The sequence below is a fragment of the Mauremys reevesii genome, linkage group 9 (assembly GCF_016161935.1).
Source record: "Mauremys reevesii isolate NIE-2019 linkage group 9, ASM1616193v1, whole genome shotgun sequence".
Lineage (NCBI taxonomy): Eukaryota > Metazoa > Chordata > Testudines > Geoemydidae > Mauremys > Mauremys reevesii.
Genome location: NC_052631.1, coordinates 6917333 through 6937144, shown reverse-complemented (window position 1 = coordinate 6937144; position 19812 = coordinate 6917333). Strand labels below are relative to the sequence as shown.

Genomic DNA, 19812 nt, shown 5'->3' with positions numbered 1-19812 from the left:
AATTCTGAAAATCACTCACTGAAAACCTTGCTTAAACAGTTACAACCAAAACGTAACAGCAACATCACCCAGGATCATGTTCTTGCTAACTTCTGTTTTCTGCCGTACTGTCTCCAACTTATTGCTAACTTCTACTCACAGACTCAGTTTCCCATACGCTTAAGCTAATTTTAGGCCAAAGCCTAATTTCTACTTAATATATTTTATAGGCTACAAGTGGCGGTAGGTCTGCCCCTATATACTCTTGTATTGGGGCACTAGGGTGTCTGGGGCACAGGCGCGGACTCACGGAGACGGCTGACAAAATCTCAGATCAAGAGGGCGTGGGCATGCGGCTATCCTGACGTGGAGAACCCATAGGGGGACACATCTTGAAGAACTCAAGTTACTGTACAAGGTAAGTAACCTTTCCTTTCTGCGAGAGTTCTCCATTTGTGTGAAAACCTTCCCAAGGGCTTTCTCCCAGCCCTTCGTCCAATTAGATAATTAACATTCAAACTGGGTTTTACCTTTAAATGTAACATTTATGCAGAGGAAGGCAGGCCGTCTCACTGGGAGCTTTAGAGGTTAAAGTCTGGTGGGCAAGGTTTAGCTAGCAGAAAGATTGGCTTATTCTCCAGTACAAAGGTCTTATTAAATACACATGAGTCTTGCAATTCGCCACTTTGATGATAGGTATAAAAGCAGGGAATCACAGGGAGAAGGAGAGAGGTAAATAGAAGGGGATTAAAGCCTATTTAGGGAGATCTAGAACCTCAAAAAAGACAGGGAGAGTTCAGACCTGACCACACAGTGGACAGACAGACAGAGCAGCAGGGCGATGTTGGTGATCAGCGAGTTTTTAGTAGCCCTGCTCATCTCTCTCTTTGTTGTGCAATTTCTGAAACTGAAGTGGGCATGTAGCCGGCTTCCTCCTGGACCGACTCCCCTCCCCCTCATCGGCACCATATGGCAGATGGATTTAAAACGCCAGCACGAGATTTTCATTAAGGTATTGTGAATGTGTGTCCAAATATATCCAAGTAAATGATAAAATTAGCAAAATGCAGCAGCTGTAGAATAAAGCACGTCTGTGTGCTAAATAACATTTCATCTGGCTTGTGCATGGGGAAGTAAATGATGGCCACAAATCCCATTACCTGTTAGCGATGAAAGTGTGAATTTAGTGGCATTTGCTGAGCAGAAGATTGAATGAGAATGAAGTATTCCTGACTCAGCAAAATGAATTGACTTGTTTAAAGGGGGTGGGGTTCAAACCCTGATAGGTCATGAGTGGGCTCCTAAATTTTTATGTAACTCCCTACATAACGTGAGATGATATTCTGAGGTGCTGAGCTCCCTCAAGTCCCACTGAAGTCAATGGGATCTGCAGGTGTTAAATATGGATTTATTGAGGCACCTCCTTAGAAAAGTTCAGCCTAAATCTATTCAGCTGTCGCCTGGTTTCCTTCAGTATTTCTTGCTACCTTTGCTTGTATCCAGGTATTTGTTTGTGGGATGGCTATGCTCCTTCCCAGCCCATCGGCCCTTCCAGCTCAATTCTTCACTGAAGCCTTAATGCTCAGTAGGTGGCATCACATTCACTTCTATGATAAGAACCTGGGGGACACAATTTCATCAGGCAGAAGGAATAGCCCCATTGCGAGACAGAAAGATCTTTTTCAAACACCATTGACAAATGACCAGCTGCCTTAGGCAGAAATTTGCCCTTTATACAAGTTCTGGAGTGAATGTCCCTTTATAACATGCTGAGAAATCTGGTTGCTTTAAAGGATTCAGAAAACAGGGACAGGTGAGAGGAATGACTAGATGACCTCCTGAGGTCTCTTCCAACCCTAATCTTCTAGGATTCTAATGGTGCGCAATGGGGAAATAGATTAATGGGGATGTTTCTGTGCACTGGGCTGTCTGTAAGTTGCAAGTAGCTCTATAGGAGAAAATGAGACACTTCAATGAGTTCAGAGGTCGGTCACTGCAAGGGGCACTTAGGAAGACTGAGATGCATGAGATTGCCCTCCATTATCGCATATAACTAACCCTGATAAACTGTGACTCCAAGGGACAATACTAAGTCTCCCAGGAATGTCAGTTACCACCTTCATTCAGAGTGTTCTAGATGCAATGTTTACAGGGTATTAGAAGAGACACCACAGAATTGTCCCCTTAACTGGAAGGCACAAGCCGTTCTATTCCTGGGGACGTCTGTCCAATCATGAGGTGAAATTCACCTGTAGGTAACTCTATCCCATTCCGTACAAGACATTTAAACAGCATCCCCAGGACACAGCTGCTGAGACATCCTGTTGGATGAGAGCGTATTGTCTTATCTCATAGTCAGCTATGATGCTGTTCTGACGTTAGCTCATCTTTCACCATGGTTTGGGGTTTCACTACAAATGTTTCTACAGCACCCTCCCACCCCCCAGGAGAGCGTCCTGAAGTAAGCTGGGCGGTTGTTTCATTGTGTACAGTTCTTTTGGCTTGTGGTTTTCTAGCACTGACGGTGTCTCTAGTTGGCACAGATTTACGGGAACATCTTCACCTTGTGGATTGGACATATTCCTGTCATCATACTGAATGGATTCACAGCTGTGAAGGACGGCCTGACTGTCCACTCTGAAGACATCTCTGGCCGGCCAGAAACCCCTTCTTTTCAGAAAATGGCCGGAGGAAAGGGTAACATTTTCTTTCCTTATAAACTATACAGAAAAAAATAAGTTCACATGATCCTTTAAGTGCGGCTGCTCATTGCTTCCATAATCATCTCCATTTGCAGCAGAATACTGCTGCAAATGGTTAAAATCACTACACGAGTGACTTTTCTGATACTAATCAATAAGGCAAACAACCACTGAATAGAGCAGAGGAGCAAAATCCTGACTAAGAAATTTGTTTGAAGCATCAGCCAGGAATGTGAACATCAGCTGGCATTACTCCCATTGTATATATGCTTTACACCCGGGGTGACCAACCTGAGCCTGAGAAGGAGCCAGAATTTACCAATGTACATTGCCAAAGGGACGCACTAATATGTAAGCAGCCCCCCATCAGCTCCCCCCCACTCCAACCTGCAGCGCCTCCTGCCCACCAGCAGCCCCACCAATCAGTGCCTCCCGCCCGCTGCGATCAGCTGTTACGCGGTGTGCAGGAGGCTCTGGTGGGGAGGGGGGAAGAACGGGGGCATGGCAGGGTTGGGGGAAGGGGTGGAGTGGGCACAGGGCCTGGGGCAGAGAAGGGGGTTGAGCAGTGAGCACTCCCCAGCTCACTGGAAAGTTAGCATCTATGGCTCCAGCCCCGGAGTCGGTGCCTATGCAAGGAGCTGCATATTAACCTATGAAGAGCCGCATGCGGCTCCGGAGCCACAGGTTGGCCACCCCTACTTTACACAGTACTAGTTTTGTGATAGTCATCTAATGTGGTGGCTTTTTAACAGGGCCAGCTCCAGACCCCAGCGTGCCAAGCGCGTGCTTGAGCCGCGTCCCGCGGGACGGTGGCAGGCGGCTCCGGTGGACCTGCCGCAGGCATGACTGCGGAGGGTCCGCTGGTCCCGCGGCTCCGGTGGAGCATCCGCAGGCATGCCTGCGGGAGGTTCACCGGAGCCGCGGGACCGGCGACCGCCAGAGCGCCCCCCGCGGCGGGCTGCCCTGCTTGGGGCGCCGCAAATCCTAGAGCCGCCCCTGCTTTTTAACCTGGGCAGGATCTTCTCACCTGCTGGGCTTCAGGTCAGATCCCTGCACTGTCATTCAAACACAACCATCCTTGCCCTTTTATTAATGCCTTGCACTGCAGCAAATCTCACCCCACGGAATTCCCCTCTTCTCTAGAATCCCTGGTGTGGATTCCCAGCTGTAGAATTACATGTTTTTGGATCACAAATGATTTAGGAAAACTGCATCCTGAGTTTTTGAAGCCCCGCTTTCTATTTCTCTTATAAGAGCAACAAAACCCTCGACATCAAGGACTTTTCTGAAGTTGTCACAATCCATGCCACATCTGTGGCCGGATAAAGGAGATCAGCTAGGAGTCACGTTCTTCTGCATTTACTTCTCCTGTTAGAAAATTTAGTTTAGATTTAACTGTTACTATGTGAAGGATTTTACTTAATATAAACAACAATTCTCAATGGCCTCAGGTATTATTTTCACAAGTGGTCACACCTGGAAGCAGCAGAGACGCTTCGGACTGATGACCCTGCGGAACCTGGGACTGGGCAAGAAAGGCCTGGAGCACCGAATCCAAGAGGAGGCTCGTCAGCTGCTGGAGTACTTTATGAATGAGAGAGGTACAGCACGGCCAGCATAGCTGGGTCTTTTCACTTCCAGAAGCATGTCTCTGTCATGCCAGCAAGAGGAGAGAATTCCAGGCCCCAGATGGCTAGATATGGGCGGAGTTAACACCAGTGCTTTACGTGATCACAAGTGTTAAGGGTAGCCCGGTTAGTCAGTATCAGCAAAAACAACGAGGAGTCCTTGTGGCACCTTAGAGACTAACACATTTATTTGGGCATAAGCTTCTGCGGGCTAAAACCCACTTCATCAGATGCATGGAGTGAAAAATACAGTAAGCAGTTAAATAACGTAGGGCCAAGAACCAATCCCTGTTGTACCCCACTAGAAAAATACACGCTCAATGATTATTCCCCATTTACTGTTACATTTTGAGACCTATCAGTTAGCCAGTTTTATATCTGTTTAATGTGTGCTGTGTTCATTTTGTATCGTTCCTATTTTTTAACCAAACTGTCAGGCAATACCACGTCAGCACTAATTCCTTTATCAAACTACACTTGTGATCTCATCAGAAAAAGATATCAAGTTAATTTGACAGGATCTGTTTTCCATAAACCTGTGTTGATTGACATTAATTATATTAGTCTCCTTTAATTCTTTAGTAATCAGGTCCTGTATTAGCTGCTCCCTTTTCTTGCCTGACATCTATGGGTTCAATGTCAGAGTACCAGACATATAATTGCCTGCCTTTTAACATATTGGTACAACATTAGCATTCTCCCAGGCTTTTGGAACTTCCCGAGTGTTCCAAGTGTGGTTGAAAATCAACATTAATGGTCCAGCGAGCTCTTCAGACAGCTCTTTTAGAAGTCTTAGGGCTAGTCTACACTTACCTGCCGGGTCGACGCGGTGAGTTCGACTTCTTGGAGTTCGAACTATCGCGTCTAATCTAGACGCGACAGTTCGAACTCCCCGCGCGCTCCGGTCGACTCCGGTACTCCACCACTGCAAAAGGCGGCGGTGGAGTCGACCTTGGAGCCGCGGACTTCGATCCTGCGGCGTCTGGACGGGTAAGTAGTTCGAACTAGGGTACTTCGAGTTCAGCTACGCTATTCACGTAGCTGAACTTGCGTACCCTAGTTCGACCCCCGCCCTTAGTGTAGACCTGCCCTTAGAAGCAGATTATCAAGACCTTCTGACTTAAAAATGTCTGACTTTCATAGCTGCTACTTAACATCCTCCTGAGTTACTGTTGGAATGGAAAGTGTTTCATTATCATGTATGACTAGATCTTCTGTTTTTTCCCTAAACATAGAACAGAAATATTAGCTGAATACTTCTGCCTTTTCTGCATTATTATTGACAATCCTACCATTCCCATCTAGTAATGGATCAATACCATGAAGAGTGCATTTCAGTAATCCATCCTAGAAGTGATCAACACCTGGATAACTGCAGTGAGGGCGGACTATGACTGGGCATGGCCACAGGCTCCTTACTAGATTTACAACAGATGAAAACAAAAAAAGCAGCATTCAAACACAGCAGGTGGTCCAGGAGGTCCCCCAAACCTGAGCACTTTTCTAGCAAAAGTTGGCCAAACCTTTTCTATCAGGCATCATTACCACCGACTGGTCTGGGTTTAGAGGCAGACAGCTCGGGGCAGTCTTTGAAAATCAGGCAACAGTTAGTTTGGTGTCTAAATATGGAGTTAGGAACCTGCTTATATCAAATCAGTTTTGGGCAATGAGTCCATTGAGAGTGCTTGATGCCCTCCCACCCCCAGTACCACAGAATCAAAACCATTCAAAATGAGAACGCGCTGCTGCCCTCACTCTCCCTCTTCAGTGGCCTGTTCAGGATTCATCTCTCAGTAGCGGGAGGGAGGAGCAGTGTTGGGAACGTTAATGTGAATTCTGATCACTATTTTTGCAGGAGATCCCCTGGATCCTTCTTTCCCCATCGTCCATTCAGTCTCAAACGTGATTGCGGCGGTGGTGTTTGGACATCGCTTTTCCATTGAGGACAAAGATTTCCACCAGCTGATTGAAAACAATGATTATTTGACCAAACAAGGGAACAGCATCAGCGAGCTGGTGAGTACATACCAGCACTTCTCGTTATTTTATCTGTATCCAAAGCAAGGATTGCCCCCAAATGACAAAAGTTTTACCTACAAAAAGTGCCAGTATGGACAGTGGCTTTCTTCCACCGATAAAGCTACTGCTTCTCGTTGGGGGTGGGTTTATTTTGTTGGCGGGAGAGCACATCTCACGTTTGCCTCTCTCACAGCTGTATGATATTTTCCCCTGGCTCATGGATCGTCTCCCAGGCACTCACCAGAAGGTATTCTGTTGCCATGAGTTTCTCCGGTCTTTTGCAAGGAAGGAGGTCAGAAGCCACCAAGAGCGTGGGTCACCAGACGAACCACAAGATTTCATTGATTTCTACCTGGCTCAGATAGACAAAGTAAGCGTCTGTGCTGTATATGACTACCGTGCTTTGGGGGCTTCACTGCTGTCCTCTGGTATAAACATAAACTTCCCCAGGATAAGATGGAAAAGAACCCTCTGAAATGCTTCATGTGTTTTACGGTTCTAATCTCCTCACACAGAAGTCATGGGGTGTTTTGTCATTGACTTCAATGAGAGTAGGATCAAGTTCTTTGATTTTATAGACAATCTGTGAAGAAATTTTTTTTTTTTTAATTTCCAAGACCCTCATATTATATGAATGTCGATTTAGAAATGATGACCAAAACAAGTTGCCATGGAGATTAGGGTGACATCAAAGTAATGGCAAAAAGGCAAACAGAGGTGGTAAGGAGATTTTAAAAGATGGAAAAGAGCAATTACTGTCCAGTAAGTGTAATTTAAACCCTGGAGTCTGACGAAGTGGGTATTCACCCACAAAAGCTCATGCTCCAATACGTCTGTTAGTCTATAAGGTGCCACAGGACTCTTTGCTGCTTTTACAGATCCAGACTAACACGGCTCCCCCTCTGATACTCTACTGAAGTGAGCGAATAATTGATACTGTTTGGTTCAGGGGCCAAACCAAAAACTCTGGAGAAAAAAATCCATTCAGGCTGAAAAAGAAATGGAAACCTGAAAGAAAAATTATTTGGGGGTTGAATGAAACATTTTATTCAACACAAAATGGGTTTATTTTTCAGTTTTCCATTTAGTTTTGGGATGTTTTGAACCCTTTAAAATTAATGTAACTAGTTTTCAAAACAAAAAGTCAAAATATTTAGACCAACTTTCATTTTCTTGTCTTTTTTTTTTTTTCCTTTTTTGGCTGAAACTATTCACCAAATTCGACCTGAATTCACAAGTAGTTTTGGTGCCCAAAAAGATGCAATTGTCGGCAAAATTACTATCTGGAAAAACATTTTTTTTTTGGCCAGATCTACTTTTTTATTATTACCTCAGCACCCAGGAGGCCTCACTACCTTTCCCAACTTGGGACCATTTTCTAATTGATCAGTGTGTCAGGCCTCAAATAGAATGTCTCCCTCTGGGAAGCACTGACAATCACGTCCAACCATGCCCCCACTTCCTCCTCCCTCCCTTTTACCACCCAAGAAAGTCATAGGTTCAACTCGCTGGTCAGAGCACAAATATCCCCCAGCACTTCACGAACTTCATGAGCGTCCCTGAATTAAAGTCAAGTAGAGGAGATGCTGCATTTATCTTGTTGAGCACTAACAAGTTCCGAATTTGAACAATGTTAACTGCAAAATAACTAGACAAATCCTGGCACTATGAGATTCTGCCAACAGATGCAAATGACCCAACGAAACCACCCAGGACTGTCTATCACACAGAACAGTTCAGATGAGCAGGATTTTGCAACTTGTATGGTGGAAGCAAAGGAACTTTTCTTCACCTCTTGCTACAGCCATGCTGTCAGATTTCAAAGCTCTTCATGCTGTATTTGGTCCAGTTGGGAGGGAGACTTCAGCTGCTGGTGCTCTAGCTTCCCACCCACTTTGTTCTTAACAGGTCCTCTGAATATTGCACTGACACTGGGTCCAATCCTGAACCGGAAGCAAAGCTTGAGTGTCAGGACACTGTATGCGGAAACGATGAAGGAGCATGGAGGGATGGAATCCTCATTCCTGTTTCCCAGTGTTCTTTTAAAAATGCAGACTTTTTTTGTTTTGTAAAGTTATATATACTGCACATTGCTGGGCATTAAAACAGTACAGAGTGACACTCGTTATTACCCAGATTGTCCTCCCTTAGCACCCTAACCTCAAACCTCTGTTTGTCACCTGCAGAGCAAAGCTGACCCTCATTCGACCTTTGATGAAGACAACCTGGTCCAGACTATTTTTGAACTTTTCTTCGCAGGCACAGAAACCACAGCTACCACCATGCGCTGGGCAGTGCTGAATATGGTGGCTTACCCAGACATCCAAGGTGAGGGGGTTGAGGAAGGTACATGCACCATAGATAAGATCGTGCAATATGTAGAAAGTAACCACTTCTGCACAGTTTTGTTAGGTGATTGTAAGTCTAAAACTGGCAGTTGGTGGCTGCAGCTCCAAGATGGGTCCCTGATATAAAAGCAGATGCCTGGAATGAGCTTTGAGTCAGGCGTCTTCAATTTCTGACCCCCGGTCACTGCCCCTTGCGTCTTGGAGATATGGGGTTTTTCCATAGTTTGTGTCTGGTTCTCAAGCCAAGCGTTATCACCTTTCCGCAAGATACTGTTGCTTGATTCAGATAAACTCAGACGTCCAAATAAATCATAACGTCCCAACGCACCCAAACAAACTTCACACACTCAAGGTTTCTTCTTCCCAGCGGTTCCCTGAGTCACAAGTATCTAAACATTTTTTCCCTCCTTGGGTTCCTTCTCCAGTCATCTGACTCTATACACAGGTTCTCTCGAGGTCCTTTAACGAGACAGTCAGTAATCATTGCACCCTCTCTCTGTTATGAAGAAGGGAGGTACCTATATATGCTGCCTCCTTCCCAGCATGCCTTGCAACACAGTCTCTAACTCTCAGGTGTCCTTCTGGGCCACAAGTCCTGTGTTAGTACTGCCAGGAACAGGGTAATGCTGGCGTGGAGGCGTCCTTTAGAGGAACATGCTATTGTAGTCATAGTCCTCAGTGAGGAACGTGCCCCTGCCAGGGAAGTGCTTTCAGACTTGCTAGCTGGTAAAGTTGTCTTTGTGATTGCGCAAATGCAGGACTTTCAATTCACTAAATGCTGTCGTCCCCTACAGCACATGCAGATGGTGCTTCCCGAGTGTCTCTCTCAATTAGTGTGGCTCAGTCTCTTCCATCTTCACTTCTAGGCAGAGGCGACGCGTGGGTGGGGGGATGCGGGGTCACATGCCCGCTCTGTCAGATTCGCTGCTTGGCTTGTACTGAGCATGCTCAGTAACTAACCCTGCTGAGGCCGGCTGCCCTCACTCTTTCCACCCCCCCCACTATTGGCAGGCACAGGTCATCTCTGCCTCCAGGATGGAAAACCAACTGCATTTCATACACACGGTTATGCTGGAGGGAGCTCCAGCCAGCCAGGGTAGCTTTGATCTATGGGCAATCACAGACCTTGCTGAGGCTGCTGGGTGCGCCAGCTGTCCTTCCTTTTGGCTAACTGAAAGAAGCACATTAAGCTCCTTTATGGAGTCAGATAGTGGAAACCAGACAAGTCACTGCCCAAAGCACTGGTCACATGGCAGGACGGAGCAAGAATTAATTTTGGGAGAATAAGAGGGGATTCCTGGGAACTGATTGAAAATGTGGAGGTTGGTGCATTGATTGGCTTGTGGCTGTGGGCATTTGTCGGAAGCAGAAAGCAGGGAAGAAAGCCAGGAGAAATCGGAGAGCAGTGGTGAAAGCACGGCCTGGAGGGGATGCAAAGTGCTGGCAGAGAAGGCAAGCTTGGAAATGATGAGCAAGGGTAACTGCCTTTGGTTTGATCCTACAGTGTTCAGGGAAACAGGACTTGGTGTACGTGCTTTGCAAAGCCACAGGATTGCACCCAAGAAATGCCGTATTTGCATAATTGAGTTCTCCTCCTAATGGAAAGGACCAGCAAAGCCCTGCACACTGGCTATCTGCTCAAGCCAAGGGGCGATGCTGTGAAGCCCTCTCCTCTTTCATTTATAAACAGGAACATCTTACGGATGCATTGGCCAAAAGGGGGGCCTTGAATCCTCTGTCTGCCATTCTAAATCCCAGCTACTGCTTTCCCAGCTATCGCTTTCATCTCACAAGGATGCTTCTTTACTTGCTGACATCAGTGAATGTCACTCACTGCACTCTGCTAGCACTAGAGGGCTCCTGTTTCCAGCTAAGATAACGTCTTGATTGCTCTACACACTTTGAACTCCTGTTCTGCTAAGCTGCACTCCCAGCTGACAGGGCCAGCTTTATTCTACCAATTCCCCCGAATCGGGCCCCGCGCCTAGGAGGGCCCCGCGCCCAGTGAGAATCCCTTCCCTGGCTAGAGGCGCCTTTTAAATTTTTACTCACCTGACGGCACTCTGGGTCTTCAGCGGCACTTCGGTGGCGGGTCCTTCAGTGCTGCCGAAGACCTGGAACGAGTGAAGGACCCGCCGCTGAAGACTCGGAGCACTGCCCTGTGAATACAAGCCCCACGTGTTTTTTTACATGTGGTTTTTTTTTTTTAGTCATCCCTGCCAGGGACCCATCAAAACTGTTCAAATTGGGCCCTGCACTTCCTAAAGCCGGCCCTGCCAGCTGATCCCACCTCAGATAAAACTCTGTTGTTCTCTCAGGACCTGAAATAAACTGTATTGGACAGGTCCTGGGCACGGCATAGAAACAGGAGTCTAACCTGTGAAACGAAGCTAGAGAAAGCTTTCCCTAGGGAGCAGCCTGGTTCCTGGCTGCCTCCGAAGCAGACACCACAGAATGGGACTGGAATGGACCTCACGGTCATCTAGTCCAGTCTGCTGCACAGTGCACTCATGGCCATGAGTGGTTACTAGGGGTGCTGCCCCCATCATCAGTCTTCCTATCCGAGAGAAGAAAGGGAAAAGCTCCTCACCAGGGCGGAATTTGGTCAGGACACTGAGTTTCAGCCGTCTGTTGTCTGGGTCTCTGTGGAATGTGCTGATGATCTCTCCCAGGTACTGAGATGCAGCAGTTACTTGCTACGCTTGTCCTGCTGGCAGGGCTTTACCCTCTCACTGATGTTAACCCCGCAATAAAGGAGAGATTCAAATCAGATTCCAGCGGGGAAAAGAAAAGGCTCCAGGATTAGGGTGACCAGATGTCCTGATATTAGGGTGACCAGACAGCAAGTGTGAAAAATCGGGACCGGGGTGGGGAGTAATAGGTGCCTAGATAAGAAAAAGCCTCCCAAATCAGGACTGTCCCCATAAGATTGGGACATCTGGTCACCCTACCTGATATTATTGGGACTGTCCCAATATCAGGGGCTTTGTCTTATATAGGCAACTGTACCCATCCCCCACCCTGGAAAAAAAAAGTGTCCCGATTTTTCACGCTTGCTGTCTGGCCACCCTATCCAGGATACACACACGCGCACAGTCCAAGATGTGTGTCCTTAATGTTTCCCTTCAGAGAGAGTCCAGAAGGAGCTGGATGCTGTGCTGGGTCCCTCCCAATTAATCTGCTACGAGGATCGGAAGAACCTGCCCTACACCAATGCCGTGATTCATGAGATCCAGCGCCACAGCAGCATCGTTGCAGTGGGAATTCCCAGAGAATGTGTAAAAGACACAGTGCTGCAGGGCTTTCCCGTTGAGAAGGTACAGAGCCAGTCTCTATCTTCATAGCCCCTCCTTCCATCTGAGGGCCAATGTACCAGGAATCCAACACGTACCCAGTGGACCTGAGTCTCTTTTGCTCTGCAGCTCCTTCACTTTCTTCCAACACCTAAATAATACAGCTGATGGATGAGGCCACTGGGAAATATCCCCAATTCTAGGGGAATTCCTCAAACATTACAGAATCAGCAAAGAGCTCGGGGCCACCCCTCTTGAAGCCTGCTGTGCTCTGGCTCTTCTCAGGTGCCAGTATGTCCCTTAGGGGCCTTGGCAACAGTACACTCTGGGCAGAGCCAAGAACAGGGGAAGCTCAAAGGTGACTTCAAGCCCCCTTCAGTTCCCCCTCCTACATCCTACCTGGTGTGTTTCTTGGCCAGAAAGAAGGCTGGGACCTTGTATCTCGTCTCCATTTTTAAATCTCACACTGAATGGCCTCGTTTTTCAAATTCTGTTATCAGTCCACTGAACTCTTGTCAGTGTCCTGCCGTTTTAACATCAGAAAAATAGAACTTTGTCAATTTAAAGCAATTGTTTAAAAATGCTAAACATTCCCCTTTTTGCTTCCATTGAGGAGTCAATATTAAAGCAGGGAGGATTCTGGGTATAAGACTTTTGCACTGGGCTCTTTGTTGCTGGTGTTTCTAGCAACGTGACCGCTGCCATCAGATGCAGAAGGACCAATAGAAATGTATTGTTGTCATGGAGCTTGGGGGGAACAAGGCCTTGCACCCCTGGCTTCCTGAGATTCACCAGGACTCTCAGCCAGCCAGTAAAAGACAGGGACACAGTCTGAGACAGGTCTTGCAGGTACAGACAACAGGATCCCCTCAGTCAGATCCATCTTGGGGGGCCCCTGGGAGGCCAGAGCCCCATCTGGGCTCCCCTCCATTTTCCCAGCTAGTTCCAAACTGAAAACTTTCCAGCCCCTCCTCTCCCTTTGTCTCTTTCCCCGGGGCCAAGAGGTCACCTGATCTCTTTGTTCTCCAACACCTTCAGCTGACACAGAGGAGGGGCCCAGGCCATCAGTTGCCAGAAGACAGAGTATCAGCCATTCTCTGTGCAGACAGCATCACACTGGCCCCTTAGGACTCTGCAACAATCACACACCCCTAGACACTCGAGAAATGCTTAGGGGAAACTGAGGCACCCACACAGCACTCAGAGAAAACATTAAGAACATTCCCATTTCGTCACAACTGTCCAGCGCACTCTGAATTTATTCCTGAGCATGTAGGGTTTGCTGTAGGTGACCTTCCATGCAAGGTAATAAATGAAAACTGTCTGTCCTTACCCACCTCTCTGACGGAAAGACACCGAACTGAGTCAAATTTTCCCTTGCAGGGCACCATTATTCTCCCAAACTTAACCTCTGTCTTGCTCGACCCAGAACACTGGGAGACACCTCGACAGTTCAACCCAAATCACTTCCTGGATCAGGATGGAAATTTTGTGAACAAAGAAGCTTTCTTAGCATTCTCAGCAGGTAAGAACACTGACGGGAAAAGCTTCTTAGCGGGTTCGATTGTGAGGGGTGAATTAATGGATTAGCAGTGGAACCTTGTTGACCTTCTGACCTTGTAATTTACACACAAACTAGCAGTCTCACCCCATTTCTCAGCAAAGACTGAATTACAGAGCTGGATGGACCATTGATATGACCTAATATGGCCGTTTTTATGTTATTAATACTAAAATGAGAATTGTCAGAACAAAGGAAGGTATATTTTGTGATGGATTTTAATTGTTCAGTTACTAATTTGCAAAAATAACTATTATGCATTGGATCTCCCAATCATTAATACTAATTAGTATAATTCTATTGCATTTAGAAATCAGAAGGCAATAAATATGATCCTCAACGGTACAACAACAAGCATGTGGAAAATGACCTTATCTCCTGTTCCTACATGGTTACTCAACAGCTGTTTCAGTTTCAGAGGACAGAATATATTGTGCCGCACAGACCTATCCTCAAATCTTGATAACTTCTTAAGTACTAATGACTTCACTTTAAACAGATGGTAATTTTCTTCCACCAATGAGAAGTAGGATTTTGCCAGCTTTGAGCTTTGACCAGATTGGATACACAGGGCTTAGAATACATTCAATCCAACTGTAATTCATATTTCCAAATGAAACCTCCGCCCCCAACTCAATCACTGTCCCTTTGTTCTTGCAGGGCACCGTGTGTGTTTGGGGGAGCAGCTGGCAAGGACTGAGCTCTTCATCTTCTTCACCAACCTGCTGCGGGCGTTCTCATTCAGGCTGCCGGAGGGAGTGAAGGAAATCAACACCAAGTCCATGCTGGGGGGTATATTGCAGCCTCATCCCTATAAGATCTGTGCTGTTCCTCGCTAGGCTGCAGCACCCCGCCAAGCGCGGGAGGAGCCATTAGGCAGGCACGCGTGCCTTTGTGAATTTCCGCCTTGTACCTCTTCCCCTCTTTCTACTCCCAGCTTTGAGACGGTGTCAGCTCAGGCCAGTGGAGTCAATTTCTCGATCTGTTAGACCTTGGGAAATTAAAGTGCAAGACATTGCCACTTCATTATTGGTCTGTGCCCAGGCTTTCTCCTTAATACATTGCAGAGAGAGAAAATGTAAAACAAGGAATTACAGAGTCAGGCTTTAGTTGGGTGAACCAGGGATGTGTTAGATGTGTTGCACTGAAGCTGGAGTTGCGGCAGCAGCAGAGAGAGAGGAGGCGAAAAGAGGAACATGTTACCTGTCCATTACCAGGTTTAGCTTTATTTAGCAAGTTCTTATCCACAGCTCTAACCTCTGCCCCAGGCTGTGACGTCTGATCTGCTGCCCTGTTTGTGTCTTATGCAATGAACACACACAACTGAGAGTCATCTCCGAACTGGTAACGCTGCCACCGAAAACCTTTCCCTCTCACCACTGTTCGTTATGTGCATGGGTTCTAAAGAAAGGCAGATTGTCGCTTATTGGCACTGCAAGCAGTTTTCCATGAATGCTCCTTTGAATTTTTCATGAATCTGCTTTAGCTGGTTTGGCACCTTTTGGTGGTTGCTTTTCACAGATGATGTAGTGAATAAGTTGACTGGCAAGAATGACAAAGCAGGATAGTTTTCGATAAGTGTTGCAGAGTATCCACTGAGAGTGAATTTCACATTCATAATCACAGGTATTGGCACCACAAACCTGATCCTAAAAGTTAACCCTTATTGAATCAGTGATCCGAGACATACCATGTACCCTATTGTCTCCTGAAGTCAGGCAGGACTCTAGTGCTGCTGGGTGTGTTCCCTCGTACTCTCGCCAGGGCAAGAAGCCTCCTGGGAGTCAGCGCTTCCTGGGTCTGACCTCAGAGCATTCAGCACCCTTGTTCGCACTGTGAGCTTCCTGCAGTGAGCCCGCCCAAAGGGGCCACGCAGCCCAGCTTCGCAGTCAGCAGTGACTCCCAGCCAGCCTTGGAAAACAAGGGTTTATTAGTCGACGGGAACAGATCTTGTTAGCCCGGAAGACAGGAAGTTACAGCAAAGTCCATCTGGGGCTGGGGAATCCAGAGCCTTGGGCTCTCCCCCCCGAGTCCCTAACTAGGAGCCAGCCGCAGTCACGACCAGCTGCTCCGCCTCCTTCCTTCGTCTCTTCCCCGGGTAAACAGGTCACCTGACCTGCGCCTCACTTTGTTCTCCAACACCCAGGGCTGGTTCCTGCAGAGGAGGGCAAAGGCGCCAACTTCCCCTCTGCCCGGAGGGTGCTCGACCCCCGTCCCCACCTCTTCCCACTGCACCACCCTTGCCCTGCCCCCATTCCACCCCTTCCCCCAAGTCCCCGCCCCTTCTCCACCTCCTCCCCTGGGCGCCCCGCATCCCCGCTCCTCCCCCTCCCTCCGGGAAAGTCCTAAGCGCCGCCAAACAGATTTTAGGGGGCAGGGGGGTGGGACGTGCTGGGAGGGAGGGGGAGGAGTGGGGACGTGGCGCGCTTGTTGCACGGGGGGGAGGCAAAGTGGAGGCGTGGGGAGCTTGGCTGCCGGTGGGGGCCAAGCACCTGCAAATTTTTCCCTGTGGGTCTCCAGCCCCAGAGCAGCCCCCACATAGTCGGTGCCTATGGAGAAAGGGGCCCAACCATTAGTTGCCAGGATACAAAGTGTCGACCACATCTGCCCTCTCTGTGTAAGCGGGGGAATGGTCCCGCTATTGTGGGGAACTTTCCTGGCTTCTGTGCTACCCCGGTGAAGTGGGCTAGCGAAAGGATCTGAGTCCTCGCTCCCACTTCCTTTACCCAGAGGCCTCCCTTCCCTTGAGGACTCTCCTGTTTGGCAGAGTTCTCGTAGCCCCAACAAGACTGGGCCCAGGATTCCTGGGGGGCTCAACCCCCAACCCTGCTGTGGCCACCTAGGACAGGGGCTAAGGTGTCCCCACTCCAGGGTACCCTCTCTGCACTGGGCACCTCCCTGACCCACTGATTATTCCATACAATTTAAAGCAAATACAAGTTGTTTACTTAACAATCAATTTAAAGAAAAGAATAAGAATCAATGGGAATGGTTACAGGGAAACACATCACCCTGCTCTGTGGCAGGGAACATTACAAACAATGTCTCTGGACATCAAGGCACTTTGCAGTCTGTTCCTTGTAGGCCCCAGGCCTCCTTCTCAGGCCCTGGCTGTGCTGCAGGGATGCTGTGGGTGGGACACTTGAAATGGTGGTGACCACACACCTCCGGGCTTTGGGTGGTGGGATCCTTCTTTCCAGTGCCAGCCCCCCGGCAGGTTAAGATCCCCCTCCCAGCCTGGCCTGCATGGACCCTTGGCTGGAGCGTCTTTCTGCGCTGGGTCCTTTTACCAAGGTTCCCCCCCTTGGCTGGCCCCAGTTGCTCACCACACTCTGGCTCTCTGGCTGCAGCTCTGCTCCCAGCACAGGATCTGCTCTCCCTGGGATGTGCCTCTGGCTCTCTGGCTGCAGCTCCGCTCCCAGCACAGGATCTGCTCTCTCTGGGCTGTGCCTCTGGCTCTCTGGCTGCAGCTCCGCTCCCAGCACAGGATCTGCTCTCTCTGGGCTGTGCCTCTGGCTCTCTGGCTGCAGCTCCGCTCCCAGCACAGGATCTGCTCTCTCTGGGCTGTGCCTCTGGCTGGCCCAGCTCCGCTCCCAGCACAGGATCTGCTCTCTCTGGGCTGTGCCTCTGGCTCTCTGGCTGCAGCTCTGCTCCCAGCACAGGATCTGCTCTCTCTGGGCTGTGCCTCTGGCTCTCTGGCTGCAGCTCCGCTCCCAGCACAGGATCTGCTCTCCCTGGGCTGTGCCTCTGGCTCTCTGGCTGCAGCTCCGCTCCCAGCACAGGATCTGCTCTCCCTGGGCTGTGCCTCTGGCTCTGTGGCTGCAGCTCTGGCCCCTCTGGATCTGGCCTGGCTCTGTTCTCCAGCTCAGCTTGGGCCCCTGCTTCCTCCTTAGCTCGGCCCCACTCTGTCTGACTCCGGCACATTCCTGCTCACACACGGAGGACGGGACCCACACTGGCCTTCTGTCTCCCTGATTAGCCGGCCTGCCCTGTCAATCAGGCTGACCTGGAGCATTGGCCTCTTGCCATTGTTCCTGGGGACTGTCAGTCTCAGGGTCCTGATTTGCCATCAATCCCTCCCCTTTTAGTGCTGGGAGCTAGCAGCCAAAACACCCCCACTGAATGTTAGTAAGGGGGCAACAGTCCCCTTACATTCCCCCCTGCTAAAATTCTGCCACAGCCACAATAGTTACACCAGTACATCCGGGCCCCATAAAAACAACATATATCCACATCATATTATATTAAAAACCCATTAACAATTACGAAAAGAACATTTAACATAGTTAACACTCCACATCTACTTCTTAATACTATACATAACAATATTCATCAACATACTACATAGAACCAATAACATAAGTATCTCTAAGTCTAACAGGAAGTACACCTTTATTAGCCCTCTGGGACCTCCTTAAGACTGGTGGTTCGTTACCCATATTTTCTGTTTCCCTATCCTCGGGTAATACTGGGTCAGTTTGAGGGATCTGGCCATTCTCGTTAGGGTTTGGGTTTGCCCCACTCTGTCCCCCTCTGTATTTGGTTTGTGGGACTAGAACCATTTCCCAACTGGTTTCAGCCTCCTCAGAGTGTACTGATCTACGCCTCCTATGGTCCCTGTCTGGACTAAGAGTGCAATGTTTCAACTGGTCCCTGTGTACTACTCTCTCAGGACCTCCGCGTTCAGGCCGAATGGTGTAAACTGGTAGCTCGGGATTGGTGTGAGCAACTACAATGTGGGGCTTTGACTCCCACTTGTCCCCGTATTTTATTACGCCCCCGGTGTCTATGGTTACGAACTAGTACACGGTCACCGGGCCTGATGAGAGCCCCACTGGACTTGCGATCATAAGTCCTTTTCCTACTTTGGGCAGTGTCTTTAGTTGTATTGAGAGCAACTTCACAGGCTATCTTCAGCCTGTCATGGTGACCTTTGACCCAGTCATCCAAATTGGTCACCACATCCTCCTCAGGGCCCTCTCTGTCCAGAATATCCAATGGCAACCTGGGATCCCTCCCAAACATGAGATGAAAAAAGGAGCGTAACCTGTTGACGAATGGACATGGCTGTTATAGGCCAACACCAGCTCAGGAAGATGTTCCTGCCAGGCTTGCTTCTTTTCCGGCGGGAGTGTTCTTAGCATATCGTGCAGTGTCCGGTTAAATCTCTCACACTGAGCGTTTCCTTGCGGGTGATAGGGTGTTGTTCGGCTTTTGGCTATGCCATACAGTTTACACAATTCAGCTATCACTTCTGATTCAAAATTCCTCCCCTGATCCGAGTGTAACCGTGCCGGACAACCATAGTACACAAACCAATGTTTTATGAGGGCATCAGCCGTTGTCCGCGCTGTCTGGTTTCTAGTTGGAACTGCAACAGTGAATCGGGTGAACATGTCCGTGAGAACCAGTATGTTCTCATACCCCTCTGAAGATCTCTCTAGCCGTGTGTAATCCATTGCTAGGACCTCCATTGGGGCAGTCACATTAGTACAGGTCAAAGGGGCTCGGTTGGGAGGAAACACATCTTTGGCTAAGGCACACCGTTTACACTGACGGATCCATGCTTGCACGTCGCTACCCATTGTGGGACAGTAATAGTTTCTCCTCATCACCTCCAGAGTGCTCCTGTCTCCGAAATGTCCCCCATGATCATGCCTGGCTTCATAAACTTGACGGCGGAGCGACACAGGCACCACTAACTGCCACACTTCCTCACCATCTCGGGGATGGTATGTTACCCGGAACAGCACTCCACGGTGTAATCTAAGTCGTTCCCACTGTCTGGCTAGCTTCTTAGACTGGGGGTATCTGGCCCCAAATCTCCGATCTGGCCTCCTTTGGCTCATGACTGCCACTAAGACAGGTCCAACATCACCTTCTCGTTGCAGAGTCTGAATCTCCTCCCATGAGTACCCCGAGATTATTGCGCTCTCCCCTTTTACCAGATTTTGTACTGCATCCTCTACCGTCACTTCGTCCTCGGGCTTTGGATTCTCGAGCCACAAACACGTACACACAACATCTGCAGGGATGACTAGGAAGTCTTTCTCTAGATCCTCACCCTCTTCTGATTCCTCCTCCAGAGGCAATCTAGACAGGGTGTCAGCATTGATGTTCTGCCTTCCAGGTTTATACTGTACTTCAAAAGTGAACTCAGCGAGTTGGGCCACCCAGCGGTGCTCAATTGCACCTAAATTAGCCGTTGCCAGGTATCGGAGTGGATTGTGGTCTGAGATTACCGTGAATTTAGAGTACACTAAATAATCCTTAAATTTTTCA

At 48.6% G+C, this 19812-nt stretch overlaps 1 protein-coding gene across 1 annotated transcript; it reads left to right on the top strand.

Moving 5' to 3' along the window:
• Positions 1 to 650: 650 nt before the first annotated feature.
• On the top strand, positions 651 to 14402 carry LOC120371544 (cytochrome P450 2J6-like). Its single transcript, XM_039487382.1, has 9 exons — positions 651 to 991; positions 2514 to 2676; positions 4133 to 4282; positions 6165 to 6325; positions 6522 to 6698; positions 8515 to 8656; positions 11806 to 11993; positions 13353 to 13494; positions 14191 to 14402. Exons 1-9 carry the CDS (start codon positions 821 to 823, stop codon positions 14367 to 14369), a joined length of 1473 nt encoding a protein of 490 aa, XP_039343316.1. The 5' UTR covers positions 651 to 820; the 3' UTR covers positions 14370 to 14402.
• The last annotated feature ends 5410 nt before the right edge of the window (positions 14403 to 19812 follow it).

Bases quoted from the DNA above. Each gene is read 5' to 3' on its own strand.
- LOC120371544 (XM_039487382.1), top strand. From the start codon at position 821: ATGTTGGTGATCAGCGAGTTTTTAGTAGCCCTGCTCATCTCTCTCTTT. The intron at 992-2,513 runs GTATTGTGAATG...CGGTGTCTCTAG, and splicing joins AGCACGAGATTTTCATTAAG to TTGGCACAGATTTACGGGAA. The intron at 2,677-4,132 runs GTAACATTTTCT...CAATGGCCTCAG, and splicing joins GAAAATGGCCGGAGGAAAGG to GTATTATTTTCACAAGTGGT.